We start from the raw sequence: 17,876 nt of genomic DNA, 5'->3' as shown, positions 1-17,876 counted from the left end.
TAATAATATGAAAACAACGGAAGCTTAGAAAATGATCTATAATTAATTATTAAAAACAATAATTCTACTGTTTTCCTGTGAATGTAGGTAAAAATAATGTTTTTTCATGTTCTATGCGAAAAAAATTTTTATGGGAAAAAAAGAACGGAATTTCGTAAACAGTTATTCACCTACTCTACTTCTACCATCATGTAGAATCATCTCCCGAAGTTTGTACACTTTATACCCGGACAATTGTACATATAATGTATTTTTATCTACTCTTGTGAACGCATACTGAATTTCAAGAACCATATTTCTGGATTAGGGATTTTCCCCACGTGACCCATGCTAAAAAATCGTAACTCACCAAAGTAGATATTTTTGATGACCGGTAATAAACCAAACCAGAAAAAAACATGGTGCATTTGGCAACACTGCAATCAAGTAACTGAATAATAACCATATAAAAAAACATAATTTGACAGTTGACGTTTGTAATTTTCCATGTGGCAATGTGAGTTCTATTTATTGTGGCAACACTCAATTTTGTGCTCATCATCCGAGTTTATTTCTGCGGATTTTTTGGTAAGTCTAGTAAAAATGGGAAGCAATGCAACTAAAACTGCGCAGCTTCAAGCTGCAACTCCAATAGCTGCATCTCCAACCGATAAACCCAAAGCCTGCAAAGCGTGTTGTGCGTGTCCAGAGACTAAACAAGTCAGAGATGCCTGGTGAGTAACATTTGAGGTTATGTTTCTATATTTTTCTGACGCAATTAATGCACTCTTATGATTTAATTTACTTACATAAGGATTTCTATATATTTAATACATTTAATGATTTATTTTTATCAAACAAAAGAAAATGCCATACATAATTTCTCCAGTCCACCGTACCAATTTTTTAGTGTACATATTTATAAACTGCCCTCTAATGACTCTTTATTTTTTCAGCATTGTCGAAAATGGCCAAGAAAATTGCACCGCACTGATAGAAGCTCATAAAGAATGTATGAGAAAGATGGGTTTTAACATTTAAACCAAAACCAGCTTCACATGATGTAGGCAATAGTGATATGTATAGTTATTTTAATATTAATTTATTTGTTAGCATTCATTCGTAAGTACACCATGCTTACAAGATTGCAGAATATTAAAATATTTGTGTTTATTATGTAATTTTAACGAGCCAGTCAGGCCAGTTATACAATATACCAAGGTCAAATGATATTATAATTACAAATACAAGTATTATTAAATATGTGTGTTAAGTACCTACATACCTTCACTCCAATTTTTTTTCAAGAAATACAAAATATGATTTGCTTCATTAGTGTTTCAATTTCTCAATGCCTTGTTTAAGAAACTTATTGTGAGAAAGGTTGTATGATTGCGATACATGTAATTTTACCTTTATTTTGTACACCTTGTTAGTGTGTAGGTACAATTGAATTTATCAGACATTTTGTGTTAGCACTTGTCACATGACTAGGTACCTTTATTGTAAGTATCTGAATAGGCAAGTACTTTTAAAAGTTTTTTTTGTGTGAAACCGCACAAGATTCCCAACTGCTCCCCACCGCCGAAGCCCGAGGGTTTGATTTGTAATTTATTATTTTGTTACGGCAACTACTTACTTTGATGTGATTTGTTGATACTATAACTACAGCTGTTGGATTTGTTGTTTGTACATAAATAATATTTGATGTAATTTTTGTTTCACTCCCTTCAAATGTAAACTTTTTTGCGCAAAGCTAAAGAACCAATCAATTCAATTGAGTATTGTAAAATTGCCACCAAAACTTTCCACATGAAATGCCGAACATGTACTTTAGAAAAACCTTATACAAACATTAAGTACATTAATAAAGAATATTCACGTCAACGATTGGAGTGAAACTAAATAAAAATGATTAGTGTATTCATTCAAATAAATACTTGAATGCACCACAATGTATGTATTAAATCTGCCCTACCATTTCCCATACCCAAATACCTACTGTTAATTTTAGAACCTTTCCAAAGACAATTTTCAAGATCATACATACATACTTGATCATACATACTATATATATCACAGACAAAATCTAGAAACATAATGCTAACTACAGAAAGATGTTATAATGTTATAAAGCAAGGGTTGAACCCTTGCTGGTCGATTGTGGAGCACTTGTCAGTCGATCCTGATAATTATGGTTGTTAATTTTGAAAATATTTATTATTTCCATATTTTAAATTTACAAGCATGGATTAAATAAAATATATCCTAGTCGCAGGTCAGGCATGAAGATTTTCATACTGTACATTTTCCTAAAGACTAAAAATCGGAAAGCAACTTGATTATTCTTGCATTTTTGTATATTTCCCACATCTCTGGATATATGGAGAGCATTGCTTTGGTAAATGATTGCTGAATCCATTAGAGTTCACAGGACAAATTGGTCGAAACTTCACAAAAATAATGGTTTTTTGTTGGGAAAAATATCAATAATGACGTAAAATATACCTATTGAAAGATTGGAGCTAACATTTGGAAGAGACCGTTTTTGTGGTACTCTTTCAGGATATAGAATGGTAGAACGTCCCATAATGTCATGTATAGAAACCCTACGCCAAAGCAGGCCGTTCCATATCACTGAACTGGCCATAAATCGACTGGCAATCGGACACCGAAAGTTTGCAAGTAAATCTTCGTTATACAATTTTTTAAAAAAATTGTGTAAAAATATAAAAAATAATATTATAATAATAAGTATACGGGGACTATGTAAAACGGGCTTGCACGCCCTCAGTAGTAAAGGTCGCAAAATTAAAGCAGTTGCCGTCCAGATTGCAACATGTATGACTTTAAAGATTTGATATATTTTTATAAAACCGAAAATGTTGTTTTTTCCCATTTTTGAAATACAATATTATTTAACCGATATAATTATTCAAATATTATTTACAATAAATCATGTAATTTTAAGTGCCGAAAGCACAAGCGCAGGCCTAACAAGCATAAATAAACCACTCTCCTAACAAGAAAGCCGTCGGGCAGGCGAATGACGATTGTTTAAAAAGGACTTACGTAAATCCGAATGTTAGAGAGGGCTCGCTAATATTAAAAACGATTGGAATGAACAGGCTTAAGCGACTGCTGTGAAAATATTTAACTAAACACGACTATTTAAAATAGAGCTAAAATATTTCGATAACGTCTCTAGAAGCATTTAAAGAAAACTGTGAATTTTTCCATAGCTGTAATGTGTTAAATTTTTCTATTGAGGGAATTTCATGAATTAACTTTTTCAGCATGACAAATGTACGGAGATTTTCTTAAAAAATAACATATATTTTTTTAAGATCTTAAAAACTTAAAGTGTTCAAGGGAAATATGTTATAGTTCGGTAGAAATTCAGAACGCCAGGTCTTAAATTCGTGATCTATACACAGTGGAGTTGGTTGCGTTCTTTATTACTAATTAAAAAAATAAATAGAATATTTCCCCTTTTTGTGAGTATTTCGGATTAAAACTTTTATTTTTAGCTATGTTTCTGTTTTAATATATAGCATTTGTGTCTCTTTGGGGATTTCACTCTTTTTATAATAGTTTAGAATAAATCGTTTTTACTCAATTCCAACAAATAGCCGACTGCAGTGCCTAGGTGGCAGTTAATTTGACGGAATGGGTAGCAAGGATCGTTTGCCAGGGTAACTCCGCACCCTCGGAGGCTAAATATTTAACAGAAAAACGAATGTTATCGTCTTATGCACACTACCTACCCCTTTATTTGAAATTTAAAAGTGTAAATAATGTAGCAGAATACATAGGTAAATAGTTACCTAATCACTGAATATTTTAATATGCGATCATTCTCAATATTACATTGTTTTCACTTTTTAAATTTCGTAGTCCAATATCTTTTCTCGGTTTTTTCCAGTTCCCAAAATGCTCTGCGAAATAGTAGTCTTTTACTTACCGAAAAACACAAAACAATCATGCTTATAAATAAGAATTATAAATTATGGCTTTTTTAACCCAATTTGGCTTACGGCCCCTGGAAATAAAAATAATAATGGTTTGATTTGTTTCATGTCCTTTGTGAAGGCATTTAATGGGTTACAGAAGAAATTACACAGGTGTGAATTTCACGTACCGTCAACTAAGGCATCTTTACCTAATTTTTCAATAAAAAAGTTAATAAATCGAAAAAAAATCATCTTTTGGAAATGCTATCGCTTTAGATAGGTTAGAGTAAGATATGACTTTAATTTTATCTACTCATTGGACTTTAAAACTGTGAAACTAACCGACTAATAATAAAAGTAGGAGGTAGGTAAAGAAGTCACAAACTTGGCAACTTTACCTACTCAAAATTTCTCAATGAAACTGAAAGCTTATGTATAAAATCGGTAAAATTGGTGTTCCTTCCAACGCTTGGATCTCGATTCTATGCTTTTTGCAAAAATAAAGAGCATTTTACTGGCAACACTGGTTAGTAGGTAAAGATGCCCGACATTCTGACTACATTTCCATACAAATGCAATACTTTCGTTAGGGCTGCCACCAAACTTGAAACTATGTAGGTAGCTATATCAAAAACATTAATATAAAAGATCCATCTTATTTTGTTTATCCAAACGTTTTATTATAAAATCTTACACAATTTTTATAGCATTGGCAATAAGAATAATTAAGTATTGGTAACTTTTTAATGAAAAAAAAGTATTATTATAAAAACAAATGTATCATTATTCAACTTTGTGCGAAAATTTGACGTCGAAGTAAAGGATACCACGTCGAGTTTTGTCAGGTTCCGGTAAAAATTTTACAATGTCCACAGCAAATATAATGCTGACATCGTCGATCGTAGGCCAGTAAAATCCACCTTTTCTGCATCTTAAAAACTTTGCTGAAATGTCAAGGCCGCTTATGTCTATAATTTGACCGCAGTAATATTTTTTTATGTTTTTGGTGCCCGCAAAGCCAACTAAAATGTATTGCCCAATTTGTATTTTATCTCCTTCCTTTTCAAGCATATCTGCCTGTAGCTCCACTTTTTTTTCCATAATTTCTTCCCTCCCCATTTTCTGCTCATTCACAATCTGCGGCTCAACACCCCTTTCCATTTTAGTATCATTTGGTTCTTCTTCTTCTTCTCCTCTTTTTATTAAAATGTTCGACAGGATTCTTATTTCAGGTTTCTTTCTTAGAGCTAAGTCCGATGATCCTGCTAGATCATTGCTTTTTTTAGGGATTCTTTGTGTCACTGCCTCTTCATTGATATTTTGAATATTTCTCTTTCTAGTTGCGTTTTTATTTAGATTATCAATTAATAGGTCATTGCTCGTAACTGATTTTCCAGGTAAAACATTCATTTTCTTTTTTGTGTTTCTCTTGATAGGATTTGGTTTTCTGTTTTCTTTGAGGTAGTCAAGCAAAGCTTGATCCACATTATAGCTGATATTTTCACTGCTTTCAGGCATTTTTTTATAAACTTGCTGTGGATTGTATGGATGTATGCCCGTTGCGCGGAACCCACTAATGATGTTGTTTTTCTGGTTTATGTTTGTATCTTCAATTAATTGTTTCAACAACAACGGAAAATGATTTTTGTTCAAACAGGCCTGCTTGGGATTTTCGATTTTATATTTCATTAAAATTTTTCTCCACGATTTCTTAAGTGGCCCGAAAAAGGCCACATCAAGAGGCTGTGTAAGGTGGGTAGAGCACGGAGGAAGAAAGGCAAACCTTATGTTGTGCAGCTCACATAGTTCTACAACTTCGATATTGATATGACTTGAAAGGTTGTCACCAATTACCAGTTTTGGCCCTTGAAGCCGCCGGGCCCACGGAATTACTATTGTTGTGAACCAATCCAGAAATGTGGTTGAATCAAACCAACCGCTTTTTGTTCGGTTGTATCGAGCTCCTTCGGGGCCTCCCTCACACCAGTGACTCCACATGCACTCCGATTTGTAGACAACATACGGCGGTAAAAGGAGCCCGTTGGCTACTCCAGCAAACATAATTGATATGCAACCCTTTGAAGAGTTTACTATTCTCTCTGGATACTTCACCCCACGGCGAAATATACATTTGGCAGCGCCTGGGTCATCACTGACATTTGTTTCGTCATAATTTAATACATGACTTGTTGCCAACCCTTCAACGGATGCTTTTAAATTTTCAAAGTAAATTTTGAACTCTTCGATTGTTTTTTCCGCTCGCGCTTTTTTTATATTTTGTGTAGACCTCACAGTTAATTCATGTTCGTGTCTTTTTATAAAACTTTTTACCCACCAGTTGCCTGGAGGCTTATTATCAAATATATACTCTCTGTTATTTTTTGTTAGGTATTCATAAACAAACATACGAAATTCCAAATGCGCCAAAGGCAAACCGAATTCTGATGCGGCTATTAACACTTTAACAAATTTAGATTCTTCTTCCTCCGTGAATCTGAACCTAGGTCCAGGTTTATCGGTGTGTAAATTTTTTATCCTTTTTTCAATTGTCCTACGGGGGATACCAAATTGCCTCTCTGCATCATAAGAATTAATTGTTTTTTTTTTAACCAAATCAATGGCAATAGACATCATCTCTTCGGAGTAATTTTTATAAGGTCTAGCCCCTAGTTGCCTTCTACTCCGTATAGGTGGCATCCCGAATTAACCTAAAACAATAAAAATAAATGTACATAACAAAAATTGCTACAAAGTTAATCGCCCTAAAAATACAGTAAATCTGTCAATGGGATAATTTTTTTTAAAACTACATAAATAAAAAAATATTTTGAATTCTTCATAATAACGGCTTTATATAATTGATACCCAAGTATTTAAGCACTGAAAATAAAATCAGATTGTTAAATAAAGAAAAAAAGTGCAAAAAAATATTATAAATATTTCTCATGATTGGACAACCCTATTCATAGGTCAAGTTGCCACTCAACATAAAATGGTAACTTTACCTATCGTCAACTAACATTACCCAGACGAATTTCTTCATAACCATTTAAAAGAAACGCTTGAAAATCACTTTTACGTCTTCAGAAGAGGATGTTACATAAAATATATCAATTCTACTCACCTTTGCTCAGCAGTTACGACAAAAATGATGAAATTTTGCACAGGAACCTCCAGCACCAAATGACGCCACGCACTTCGAATCTTCAATGTCTTGACAACTAAGGCAGTGCTGCCAGTGGAAAGTTTTTTTAGAGTTGCCAGGTCCATCAAAAAACTATCTACCAGTCATTAAAGTACCTACCGTTTTCTGCTTTCAAGGAATTTAAGTTTTTCAAGCACTAGGTAGACGTAGGTAAAGTTAACTGAAGTAGGTAAAGATACCATAGTTGACGGTACCGATATATCCCTTTCGGACCCTGTACTCACAATTGTGAGGGTAAGTTCAATATATTATTTCGGATGGTGCAAACGCTTCTAAAGGATTGGCACCAGACTCGATTGATTGCAAGCATGAAATACATTATTTAGCTGGGTAAATTATTAATAAATGACTAGAGGGATGATCAGAGCGATCTCCCACCAAATGCATTTAAAATGTGATGTCTATCAAATTTTGATAAACATAAATAAAGATTGAGTGCTCATGTGCCCAACTATATCTCTTAAACGGCTATATGTACGATATAAAGCTTCGTGTCACTAATAAATATGATTTTGGCATTACCGAAACTAAGATTAACTCAAAACACAAGTTTTTGTAGCTAGGCCCTTGTGATCCTAAGCCCGCTCTTGAAATTTCATGGCAAATAATAAATTTTTGTTAACTTACCTCTCTAAATCTCGAATCTCTAAATAGTATAAATTTAAGTCGCTATCCGCGTCTGTCTGTTTGTGCGCTTAGTTCTTCTAAACTACGCAACGGATTTTGATAGGGTTTTCACCATTATTTAGAGAATTTCTTCCGGAAGGTTTATAAATATGTACTACATGCAGATTATATTTAAAGAAAGTATAGAAAAGTCGACGTTTTGTAATGAAGTCGTAAATAAAATATTTTCGGGCGCTTACATTGCTAACGCTGGCTAAATCTTATAATATGCATTAAAATAATATACTACGGAATTTTATATTTTAAAAATGGCTATAGAAAAGTCCGCGATGGTACATGTCTATCTCCTGGGAATAACTTCCAGTAAGGCCGGAGAAAATCTTATTTTGTTATCTTTATTTTTATTTTTTTAATATTTTTATTTATTTTATTAAATACAGTATAATGTTTAAATTTACATAGTAAGAACATATTTCAATAAAAATTGACATGTTTACCTTTACAAGAGTCTAAAACTCGTGTGTAAAGGGAAAATAATAAAAACTTAATATACATATGTAAATAGAAGAAAAAAAGAATCATAAAAACATATAAAGTGAAGAGATTTTAGTTTTTTTATACAATAATTTATAAAATAATAAAGTGAGATATCATCGTCATTCTAATTCGTTAAATTATTTATTGTAGTGAAGTTAATTTTATTTTTAAATTTATTAAAGTCCGGTTCTAATCTCATCTCAGTCGTTAATTTATTAAACCATACCACTCCAGTGTACGTGTAATAGTGTTGTGCAAAACTGGTATGCATTAATGGAGTCCATAAGCGACCCATTGTATTTTGCCTATTGCTCTCGACACGAACCATGGCATGTTGTGACTTCTTATACAGATCTTTGTGGATTTGAAGTAGCGTATTTTTCGTATATGTATTTTTTAGTGATGGGACTTGAAAATCTTGGAAAAGTTGTAAGGTTGGGTAGTCTGATGGTTTTTTTATTAAAATTTTTATTAACAGCCTTTGAGTTATTTCCAGCGGTAAAAGTGATGATTTGTAAGCTCCCCCCACGCAACGATACCATACTGTATTATTGAATGGGCTAGAGCGTAGTAAATATTTTTAAGAATTTTTAAGTTAAGTATATTTCTTAGACTAATAAATATGTAAATGAGTTTTCTTAATCTATTTATGATATTGTTTATGTGAGTTTTCCACATAAGTTGACTATCTATTATTACACCTAAATATTTAATTTCATTTTTATTTCCTATGGATAAACAGTCATTATTTTGGCAAGTAGATTTTTTTGATATGCATTTTTTTTAATGTATTTTAATTGTCTTTATTCATATTATTACAATAAAAAATAAATACTATTTGTTAAAGCTCGGGTCTGTAAGGGATATCACTATATCACTACCAGAATTACACAAGGATGAAATTACACATTGAAAGAATTATATCTTCTTAAATTACACGTACTGGAAGCTAGCTTTCGATTTTTTTAATATGAAATTTTATCAGCACATTCTTAAACCTTTTTTTCCATTTTTCATTTTCTAGATTCTTGTTTTCCATGAAGAGGTGAAACATTTAAATTTACTGAAATTTAAGTTAATGTTCTTAATATAAATAGAACGGCGTAATTGCGCCTCACAATTTTTTACCTCATATGTAGGGTTGCCAGACGTCCTTTATTTTAAAGGACGTCCTCTATTTCAGACCCAAAAATTGATCTTGTCCTCTAATTTAAAATCTTCAATAGAGGACAATACTTTGATACCTAATATTAACCTTGATGCATTGTATGAAGAGTTCTGCATATTAAAGCCTCTCCTGACGAAAATTATAGACGATAAGAAGTGTGAAAATGTTCTTGATATTTGGATTCAGATTCTCAAATCTACGGATGAAAACAAGAATCTGCTAAAAATAATACAATTCGTATTTTCAATCCCCGTTTCTAATGCCCAAGCCGAGAGGATTTTTCCTTGTGTACGAATACGTGGACCAAAAACCGAAATAAGTTAAATATTGATAATGTAAAAGCAGAACTACAAATAAAGTCGAACTTCAACATGAAATGCAAACAATTTTATAATTTCATTATAGAAAACGAAGAAGCTCTTAGAGCAGCCAAAAGTAATACCAAGTATTAATTTTATTTATTACTTTAAATGCAAAATGACTAATTAAGGTCGTACTACTTACTTGGCTTCGATTAACATTGTGTATTAACAATTTTTTTTTATTAATAAATGTAAGTACTGATACCATAACAGCATTTTAATAAAAAAATATTGATGTCCTTTATTTTCATCATATGTCCTTTATTTAATCGTATCAAATCCTCTAATTCATAAAACGGGAGCTGGCAACCCTACTCATATGGGTGTTTAAAATGTTACCTGGCTATTATAGACTTAGAGGCCTTGTGTTTTCTCGGTAGGGAATTTTTTTTATCCTAAAACCCTACTAAAATTGAATGTTTCGGAGCATCAGATTCATTGCACAGTGGTAAGATTATTGAGATTATAGATGGCAGCACTTTCCTTTGTAGTTAGTAAGTGGAGATAGCGTAGGGAGTGTGGCGAACCCATCGCTAAGGGAGTGGAAACACGACCTGCAATAGCCATCCCAAGCTAAGGTGTGAGATACCGTGCTCAGGGCTGAATAACACTGGGGAACAGTGTCACGAACGGTTCCTCCGAGACACAAGGTCGCATCTCGGAGTATACAGACCTTACCCCAGCATTCGGGGCTCTGCTGGGGTGGACCGTTTATTTCCCTAGATACTCGTGGGACCAAATATGAACTGTAAAAACAAAAACCAAAACAACACTGACGAGGGACCTTTAAGGAACCTAGGGGGAGTGGAAGGAGGAGTTGAGGCCGCCTCGGTGGACTCATCCCTCTTGGGGCCTTTGAGGAACCAAGAGGAAGTGGAGAGGAGAGATGGGACCACCCTGGTGGACTCTCCTCTTGAGGGGCCCTCTGGGAACCATAAAGAAGGACCTCCGACGGACGCAACACGGCGGGATCCCCCAGGGGATCCAGACGTGGAAATGCAGGGACCATCAGGGGACCTGGAAAATAACTTTTTTAAGAACCCCCGACTCCAACTGGGGCCCTCGGGGAACCAGCGGAGAGGGGGGGACTTAAAGAAGAGACTTACTCCAACAACCACCGCTGAGGAAGACAAGGTAAAGTCCCTGTCAGACGATGTGAAAAAAATTCACATCAGTAAGAAACTCAGTGGGGCTGCGAGGAGAAAACTCAAAAGAGAGAAGCAGGGGCGGCAGGAAGGAAACCAGGAACAACCAGGGACTGTAAAAGTCCGCTGGGGACAACCAGGGACCTCGAAGGCCGGAACCAGTAAACCAGGGACAGACCGGAAGCTAACGGGGACCGCACAAGGTAACCGGGAGCAACCTGGAACGTCCGGGGAAAAAAGGCCGGGAAGAGGAGAAGAACCTCACCAGAACCTAAACCCTTGGGGCTTTCACCGGGAAATGCCAGGAAAAAGCCCCGAGGAATTCTCACCTCTGCTACCTATGCGGAAGCCGCTGGAAACAAAATTCGGGTGGCTGTTGTCCATAGAAACAGAGAGGAAGAATTTACAAAAGAGCAGGAGGCCCTCGTGAGTGAGGCGGCCGCGGATCTGATTTTGAGCATAACAAAGGGGCAGTTCAAACCCAGATTCGACGAATGCTTCACTCAGAGGGGCGTCCTGAAAATGACCTGCACCGACAAGGAGTCAGAGACATGGCTGAGGGAGATGGTGCCGACCATACGGAAATGGCAGGGCTGCGACCTGGAGGTGGTGGGGTTGCAGGAACTGCCAAAGTACGTGAAGGTTATGGCAGTAATCCCCGAATATGGAGCAGTAAGCACCGAAAGGTTGCTACAACTGCTGGAGAACCAGACTCCCCGGCTACACACAAAAAAATGGATCGTCCACGACTCGATCAGGGATAAGAACATGTATCGCCTGATCATGAGTGTGGACGAGGAAAGTGTGAAGGTGCTGAGGGAGATGAGGATGACGGCGCATGTCGGGATAAGGAAGGCCACTTTCACGGTGCGCTCTCCTAACACCGAGGAGCGTAAATAGGAAGAATGACTTAAGGATTAGGCAGTAATGGCTAAAAACTTACAGTTCATTCAAATAAACTTGCACCGCAGTCCGGCAGCGACTGCAGTGCTTGGCAGTAGAGTCACTCGGGACAGTGTGGACGTCGCGCTGATCCAAGAACCCTGGACTTATAGGGGGAAGGTCAGAGGACTAAACATGAACCAAGGTCTAATCTATTATAACGAGTCGGGGGACAGACCCTGGGCCTGTATTCTCATCAGAGGGATACCTGGCACACTGCTACCCGAACACTGCAGTAGGGACTTAGTGGCTATGAAGCTACAGGTCACGCTGGACCAAAGAAGCAGGGAAGTAGTTGTGGCATCAGCATACATGCCCTATGACTCTGTGGAACCACCACCCTCAAGGTAAATAACGAGACTCGTCCAGGACTGCAGGGAGAAGGGTAGGGAACTGATACTCGAAGCAGATGCTAACTCGCACCACACTGTGTGGGGGAGTACGGACATCAATAAACGAGGACAGGACCTCTTGGAATACTTGATGACAGTGAACCTTGAGATTCTTAATAGAGGTAGGGAACCCACCTTCGTTATAAGTAACAGACAGGAGGTGATAGACCTGACCCTAGGAACATTAAGAGTCTCAGGATGGAGAGTATCGGACGAACCATCCCTGTCGGACCACCGACACATAGAATTTAAACTAGAGGGAGAAACAAGCAAAACGGGGACCGATACATATAGGAACCCAAAAGCAACTGACTGGACTAGATACTCGGAGGAACTAAATATAGGAATGAAAAGATTCCCAGCTAAATACGGCTGCCCCGAAGAAATTGAGGACGCAGTAGAAGTACTGAGGGACTCAATGATAAGGGCATACGAAAATAGCTGCCCTCTGAAGACAAGTACCAGGGACAAAACACCGTGATGGAGCAGAAGACTGCAGGAGCTACGGAAAATAGTAAGGCAAGCTTTCAACAAGGCCAAAAAGTCAGGAAACTGGGATGCTCACAAGCAATACCAGAAAGAGTACAAGGTGGCAATCCAGAAAGCCAAAACATGCTCCTGGGAGAAATACTGTGGGGAGGTGGAAACCATCCCACAGACTGCAAGAATCCAAAAAATTCTTGCAAAAGACCCAGGGGCAGCAAAAGGCCCATTCAAAAAAGCTGATGGAGGATATACCAACAGTTGGGAGGAGGAGTTGGAGGTACTGCTGGGGAAAAATTTTCCCGGCTACAAAAAGTTAGAAGCAGATGATACCGGTCCACCACCAGCCCGAGTTATACGGGAAGGTAAGGACTGGGACACTGCGGCTAAAATAGTTACTCCCTCCAGAGTTAAATGGGCAATCAGAGGGTTTGACCCTTTTAAAACCGCAGGAGAGGATGGAATCTTTCCGGCACTTCTACAGAGGGGCCTAGATACAATCCTACTTCCGGTGACGAAGATCCTGAGCGCATGCTGTGCCCTCGGATACATCCCCATACCATGGCGGAAGACAAGGGTAGTGTTCATACCCAAACCGGGGAGAGCTGACTACGACCAACCAGGTGCATTCCGCCCAATTAGCCTCACCTCATTTCTTTTGAAGACAATGGAGAGGCTAATGGACAGGCACATAAGGGACGGGGCACTGAAAGAGAAGCCCCTCCACGAGTTAAAGTTTGCTTACCAAGCAGGTAAGTCAGTCGACGCGGCACTGCACAGGTTGGTGTACAAACTGGAGCAGGCACAAGGGACTGGGGAACTGGCGGCAGGGCTATTCCTGGATATAGAGGGAGCATTTAACTGCACCACTATTAAATCCATTGATGAAGCGGCAGAAAGACATGGACTCAACAAAACCACCAGAAGGTGGCTGAGGAACATGCTCTCAGGCCGGATACTTACGGTGACAAGGGGTGAGGTAAGCATCAAAGTGCTGGTGACACGAGGGTGTCCACAGGGAGGGGTCTTATCACCCTTGGTGTGGAGCCTGGTGGTGGACAACCTCATCCGGAAACTCAACAACAGGGGCCTATATACGCAAGGGTATGCGGATGACATTGCAACCATAATAAGGTGTTGGGATGCAGACACAACCCGAGGCCTTATACAGTGAACACTGGCAACAGTGGAAGAATGGTGTGAAGAAACAGGACTGTCAGTCAACCCAGACAAGACAGAACTAGTAATCTTTACGCGTAAAAGGAAATACTATCGACCGATATCTAAATTACCAATCTTTAGTAAAATTTTTGAAAAAATTGTTCATGAACAACTATATAACTGCATCGAGTCTGTAATACTCGTGAACCAACATGGCTTTATGAAAAAAAGATCGGTTGTATCTAATCTTGCCATTTTCATTGAAAATATTACTAAATCAATGGATGATCAAATCCAAGTTGACGTAATCTATACAGACTTCTCAAAAGCGTTTGATAAAATTGACCACAGTCTTCTTTTGTCCAAATTACTAGCTTTGGGAATTCATGGGGATTTATATAGATGGTTAGTCTCCTATCTTAATGGGCGCACTCAGGGAGTAACAATAAATGGCTTCATCTCTGAGATTGTAAATATACCCTCAGGTGTGCCCCAAGGATCTCACCTGGGACCGTTACTGTTTACAATTTTCATCAACGACATTATAAAATGCTTTAATTATGCAAATGTTCTACTTTTCGCTGATGATATGAAAATATTCCTGCCTATTAATTCTATAATTGACTGCTTTAAACTACAAGAAGATCTTTATAGGCTTAATGATTATTGTATCCGCAATCGTCTCAACATGAACACTTCTAAATGTTATGTAATTACCTTCACTAGAAATAAAATTAAGTTTGACCATAATTATCATATAGCTGGCCAACTACTCAAAAAAGTTACACAAATTCGCGATATAGGTGTTATACTTGACAGTAAACTTACATTTGAGGCTCATATTGATATGATTGTTAAGAAAGCCCTTAGAATGCTAGGATTCTTATTCCGTATTGGAAAAGAATTTAATAAAATCATCCCTTAAAATATTGTATTTTTCTTATGTTCGCAGTCATCTTGAATTCGCTTCTCCCATATGGAATCCTCAATATAATATTTACATAAATCGCATTGAAGCCATCCAAAGAAAATTTGTCCATCATTTAAATTTCAAACTAAATTCAAACCTTGACGTAAACAGCTCGATGGACCTTTATGGACTTAAGCCATTAAAAACTAGAAGAGACTCCGCAGATATAATATATCTCCATAAAATTATCAATGGCTTTATTGATTGTTCTCCCCTTCTGTCTGAAATTAATTTTAGAGTTCCGAGCGTTAGAACTAGAGAAAAATCACTTTTTCATCTCCATAAATGTTCTACTAATATAAGACAAAATGCGTTTATATTCAGAGCCTGTAGTATATTTAATAAGAATTTTAATGATATGGACATATTCTCAAGTAATTTAGGAACCTTTAAAAGATATGTAATAACTAACATTAAATAATTTTAAATATTCTACTTGAAGTTATCATGTTATTGCTTTGAATCCTTTCCAGTTACTTACCTTCCAATTTATACTCATGTGTTCAATTTAGTTGTAGGTATACATTTATTATATTGTTATTATTGCTATTGTGTAGTGTTATTGATTGCTGCTGTGTTGAAATTTTACAATACATTTTGTTTTGAATTTTAGTTGGTTATTAGTATATCAGTTAAATTTAAATTTTTGAAATTTAGCTGGTTATTAGTATATTATTTGTGTTCCTAGATCTGTTATTATTTTTTATTTATTATTTACAATTTTGTATTTTTTGTAAATTTCTCAGGCCACGGGTACAGAACCCTTAGTTTCTTGTTTTAATATTTTTTATTATTATTATAATTTTAAGTGAAAATCTGTTATTGGATTTTATCTTTATTATTTAGTTTATTCTTATATATGTAAATAATCTGTTGATTTTCCCAAATAAATAAAATAAATAAAATAAAATAAATAAAATAAAATAAAATAGAAGGATGGAGCAATCCAACCTTCTATGGAAAGGAATTAGAACCCTCTGACACGGTTAAGTACCTCGGAGTCATCATAGATTCCAAACTGAGCTGGAAAAACCAAGTGGAAACTGTAGGCAGAAAGGCCTGTGCTCTGATATGGGCAACTAGGCGAATCTGCGGCAGAACGTGGGGTCTCAAACCTAAAATGATGCAATGGCTTTACACAGCCGTTGTAAAACCAAGGATCATGCACGCAGTCCTGGTCTGGTGGAGGAGAACAACACTGAAAACAGTGATGGTCACACTCAATCACATACAGGGACTTGTATGCAGAAGCATCACAGGAGCCATGAGAACCACTCCAATACTAGCCATGGGAGTGCTGCTGAACCTACCCCCACTAAACATAGAAATAGAGGGGGCGGCGATGGCGGCAGCCTACAGGTTACATTGCAATGGCTAATGGAGAGGAGAGTTGCCCAGAAACAGTCACACGGAGATAGGTACCTTTAGATACGTACCTTTACGATACCTTTAGTACGGAGATAGATACCTTTTTTAATATAGTCAATCGTTGAGCCACGCGGATGTTTGTGTTCAGCGGTTACAAAAAAAATCAAATTACCAAGCGATAAACATATCTAAGTGAAGTGAAAATTATAAAAATCTTTAGGAGAAAGTGCCAGACGTAATCTCAAGTGTTTTTTTGTAACATTCAATTAAAATAAACCGTTAAAACAAACAGTTCAAAATTGTGAAAAATACCTGCATATTATTATTGTGACATTCATCGACAGTTCTAACGTCTCAGTTTGCGCATAAATGTGTATTGTGTAAATATAACACACAGTATATACCTGCTTACGGGCACGTTACTTAGGCGGTCGCTGTCACGAAAAGGGGAAGCTGGTGCACTACCGAACATAAATTCAGATATCAACTAAATCTAAATCATGTCAACCTCTCATAAATACTTAAATGAAGCTAAGACAGTTATTGATGAACTGATAAGTGTTGTTCAAGATGAAAAGAAAAAATATAACAAGGATCAAATAAATTTTATTTCCGGGAAAGCCCAACAATTATTATTCCTTATAGGACACTTCGGAATTGAATATACTGAAATAAAAAAACAAATCCCAACAGAACCTATAATCAGTAAGATGACGCTGAAGCCAACAATATATAAAAAAAACTCGGAGCAAATAAATGAATTCTGCATTCTTATCACACCAAAAAACAGCGGCGAAACAAGTGAAACTCTGAAAAAAAATACAAGAAAAGGTCAAGCCGGGAAAATTAGGTGTTCGTATCAACTCTATAAAACAGATTTCATCAAACAGACTCGTCATAAAGTGTCCCGAAAAAAAAGATGTAGACAAACTATCAAGTATGATAAATAACGAAGTCAGGGAAGCAAATGCAGAAGAAATAAAGAAAAAACAACCTACAATGATCTTCAAGGGAATTTCAAAAGACTACAATAAAGAGGACTTTGTTGAGGACATAATCAACCAGAATGAAGGCATAAAAATAATAACTCAAGGTCTAAACAGAAGTACCCTATTTGAAATTAAAAAAATAATAAAAAATAAATTTAATGACAATGTTAGCTACATTGTCGAAATCAACAACAAAGTCAGAAAAGAAATAATAAAAGAAGGAAAAATCAACCTGGGGTATCAGCGAATACACGTGGAAGACACAAATCCTGTCGTACAATGCTATTTTTGCCTTAAATTTGGGCACACATCAAGCAGATGCCTACAAAAGATAACAAATAAAATGTCGTGTATGCACTGTGCAGGAGACCACTCCTACAAGGACTGTGAAAATAAGGAAACTTCTCCAAAATGTAAAAATTGTGCCACAACAAATGAAAGATTCAATCTAAAAATACCAACAAATCACCTAGCAAATAATAAAGCTTGCCCATATTATCAAAGAATGCTTAAAATTGCTTTGGAAAAAATAGAATTCTGACTATATCATAAAACTAATTTACTAGTTAGATTGTATTATAAAAACTATAATATA

At 36.3% G+C, this 17,876-nt stretch overlaps 2 protein-coding genes across 2 annotated transcripts; one reads left to right on the top strand and one right to left on the bottom strand.

Annotated features, from left to right (window-relative positions):
* Window positions 1–506: 506 nt before the first annotated feature.
* On the top strand, window positions 507–1,934 carry Cox17 (Cytochrome c oxidase copper chaperone COX17). Its single transcript, XM_089636181.1, has 2 exons — window positions 507–713; window positions 936–1,934. Exons 1-2 carry the CDS (start codon window positions 583–585, stop codon window positions 1,018–1,020), a joined length of 216 nt encoding a protein of 71 aa, XP_089492307.1. The 5' UTR covers window positions 507–582; the 3' UTR covers window positions 1,021–1,934.
* A 2,518-nt stretch (window positions 1,935–4,452) lies between these two features.
* LOC149426241 (uncharacterized) lies at window positions 4,453–6,338 on the bottom strand. The gene has a single exon (XM_089635421.1). The coding sequence runs from the start codon at window positions 6,336–6,338 to the stop codon at window positions 4,716–4,718; it is 1,623 nt and encodes a 540-aa protein (XP_089491547.1). The 3' UTR covers window positions 4,453–4,715.
* Between the last annotated feature and the right edge of the window lie 11,538 nt (window positions 6,339–17,876).

The sequence above is a fragment of the Hesperophylax consimilis genome, chromosome 1 (genome assembly GCF_061612785.1).
Source record: "Hesperophylax consimilis isolate HC1 chromosome 1, BYU_Hcon_1.0, whole genome shotgun sequence".
NCBI classification, from domain to species: Eukaryota; Metazoa; Arthropoda; class Insecta; order Trichoptera; family Limnephilidae; genus Hesperophylax; species Hesperophylax consimilis.
Note: the sequence above shows the minus strand (reverse complement) of the source record. Positions and strands in the feature narration are given on the sequence as shown.

What these genes read in the sequence shown, in the direction of transcription:
- Cox17 (XM_089636181.1), top strand. Translation starts at nt 583, where the DNA reads ATGGGAAGCAATGCAACTAAAACTGCGCAGCTTCAAGCTGCAACTCCA. An exon ending in AAACAAGTCAGAGATGCCTG is followed by an intron (nt 714 to 935) that starts GTGAGTAACATT and finishes TTATTTTTTCAG; the next exon opens with CATTGTCGAAAATGGCCAAG.
- LOC149426241 (XM_089635421.1), bottom strand. Translation starts at nt 6,338, where the DNA reads ATGTTTGTTTATGAATACCTAACAAAAAATAACAGAGAGTATATATTT.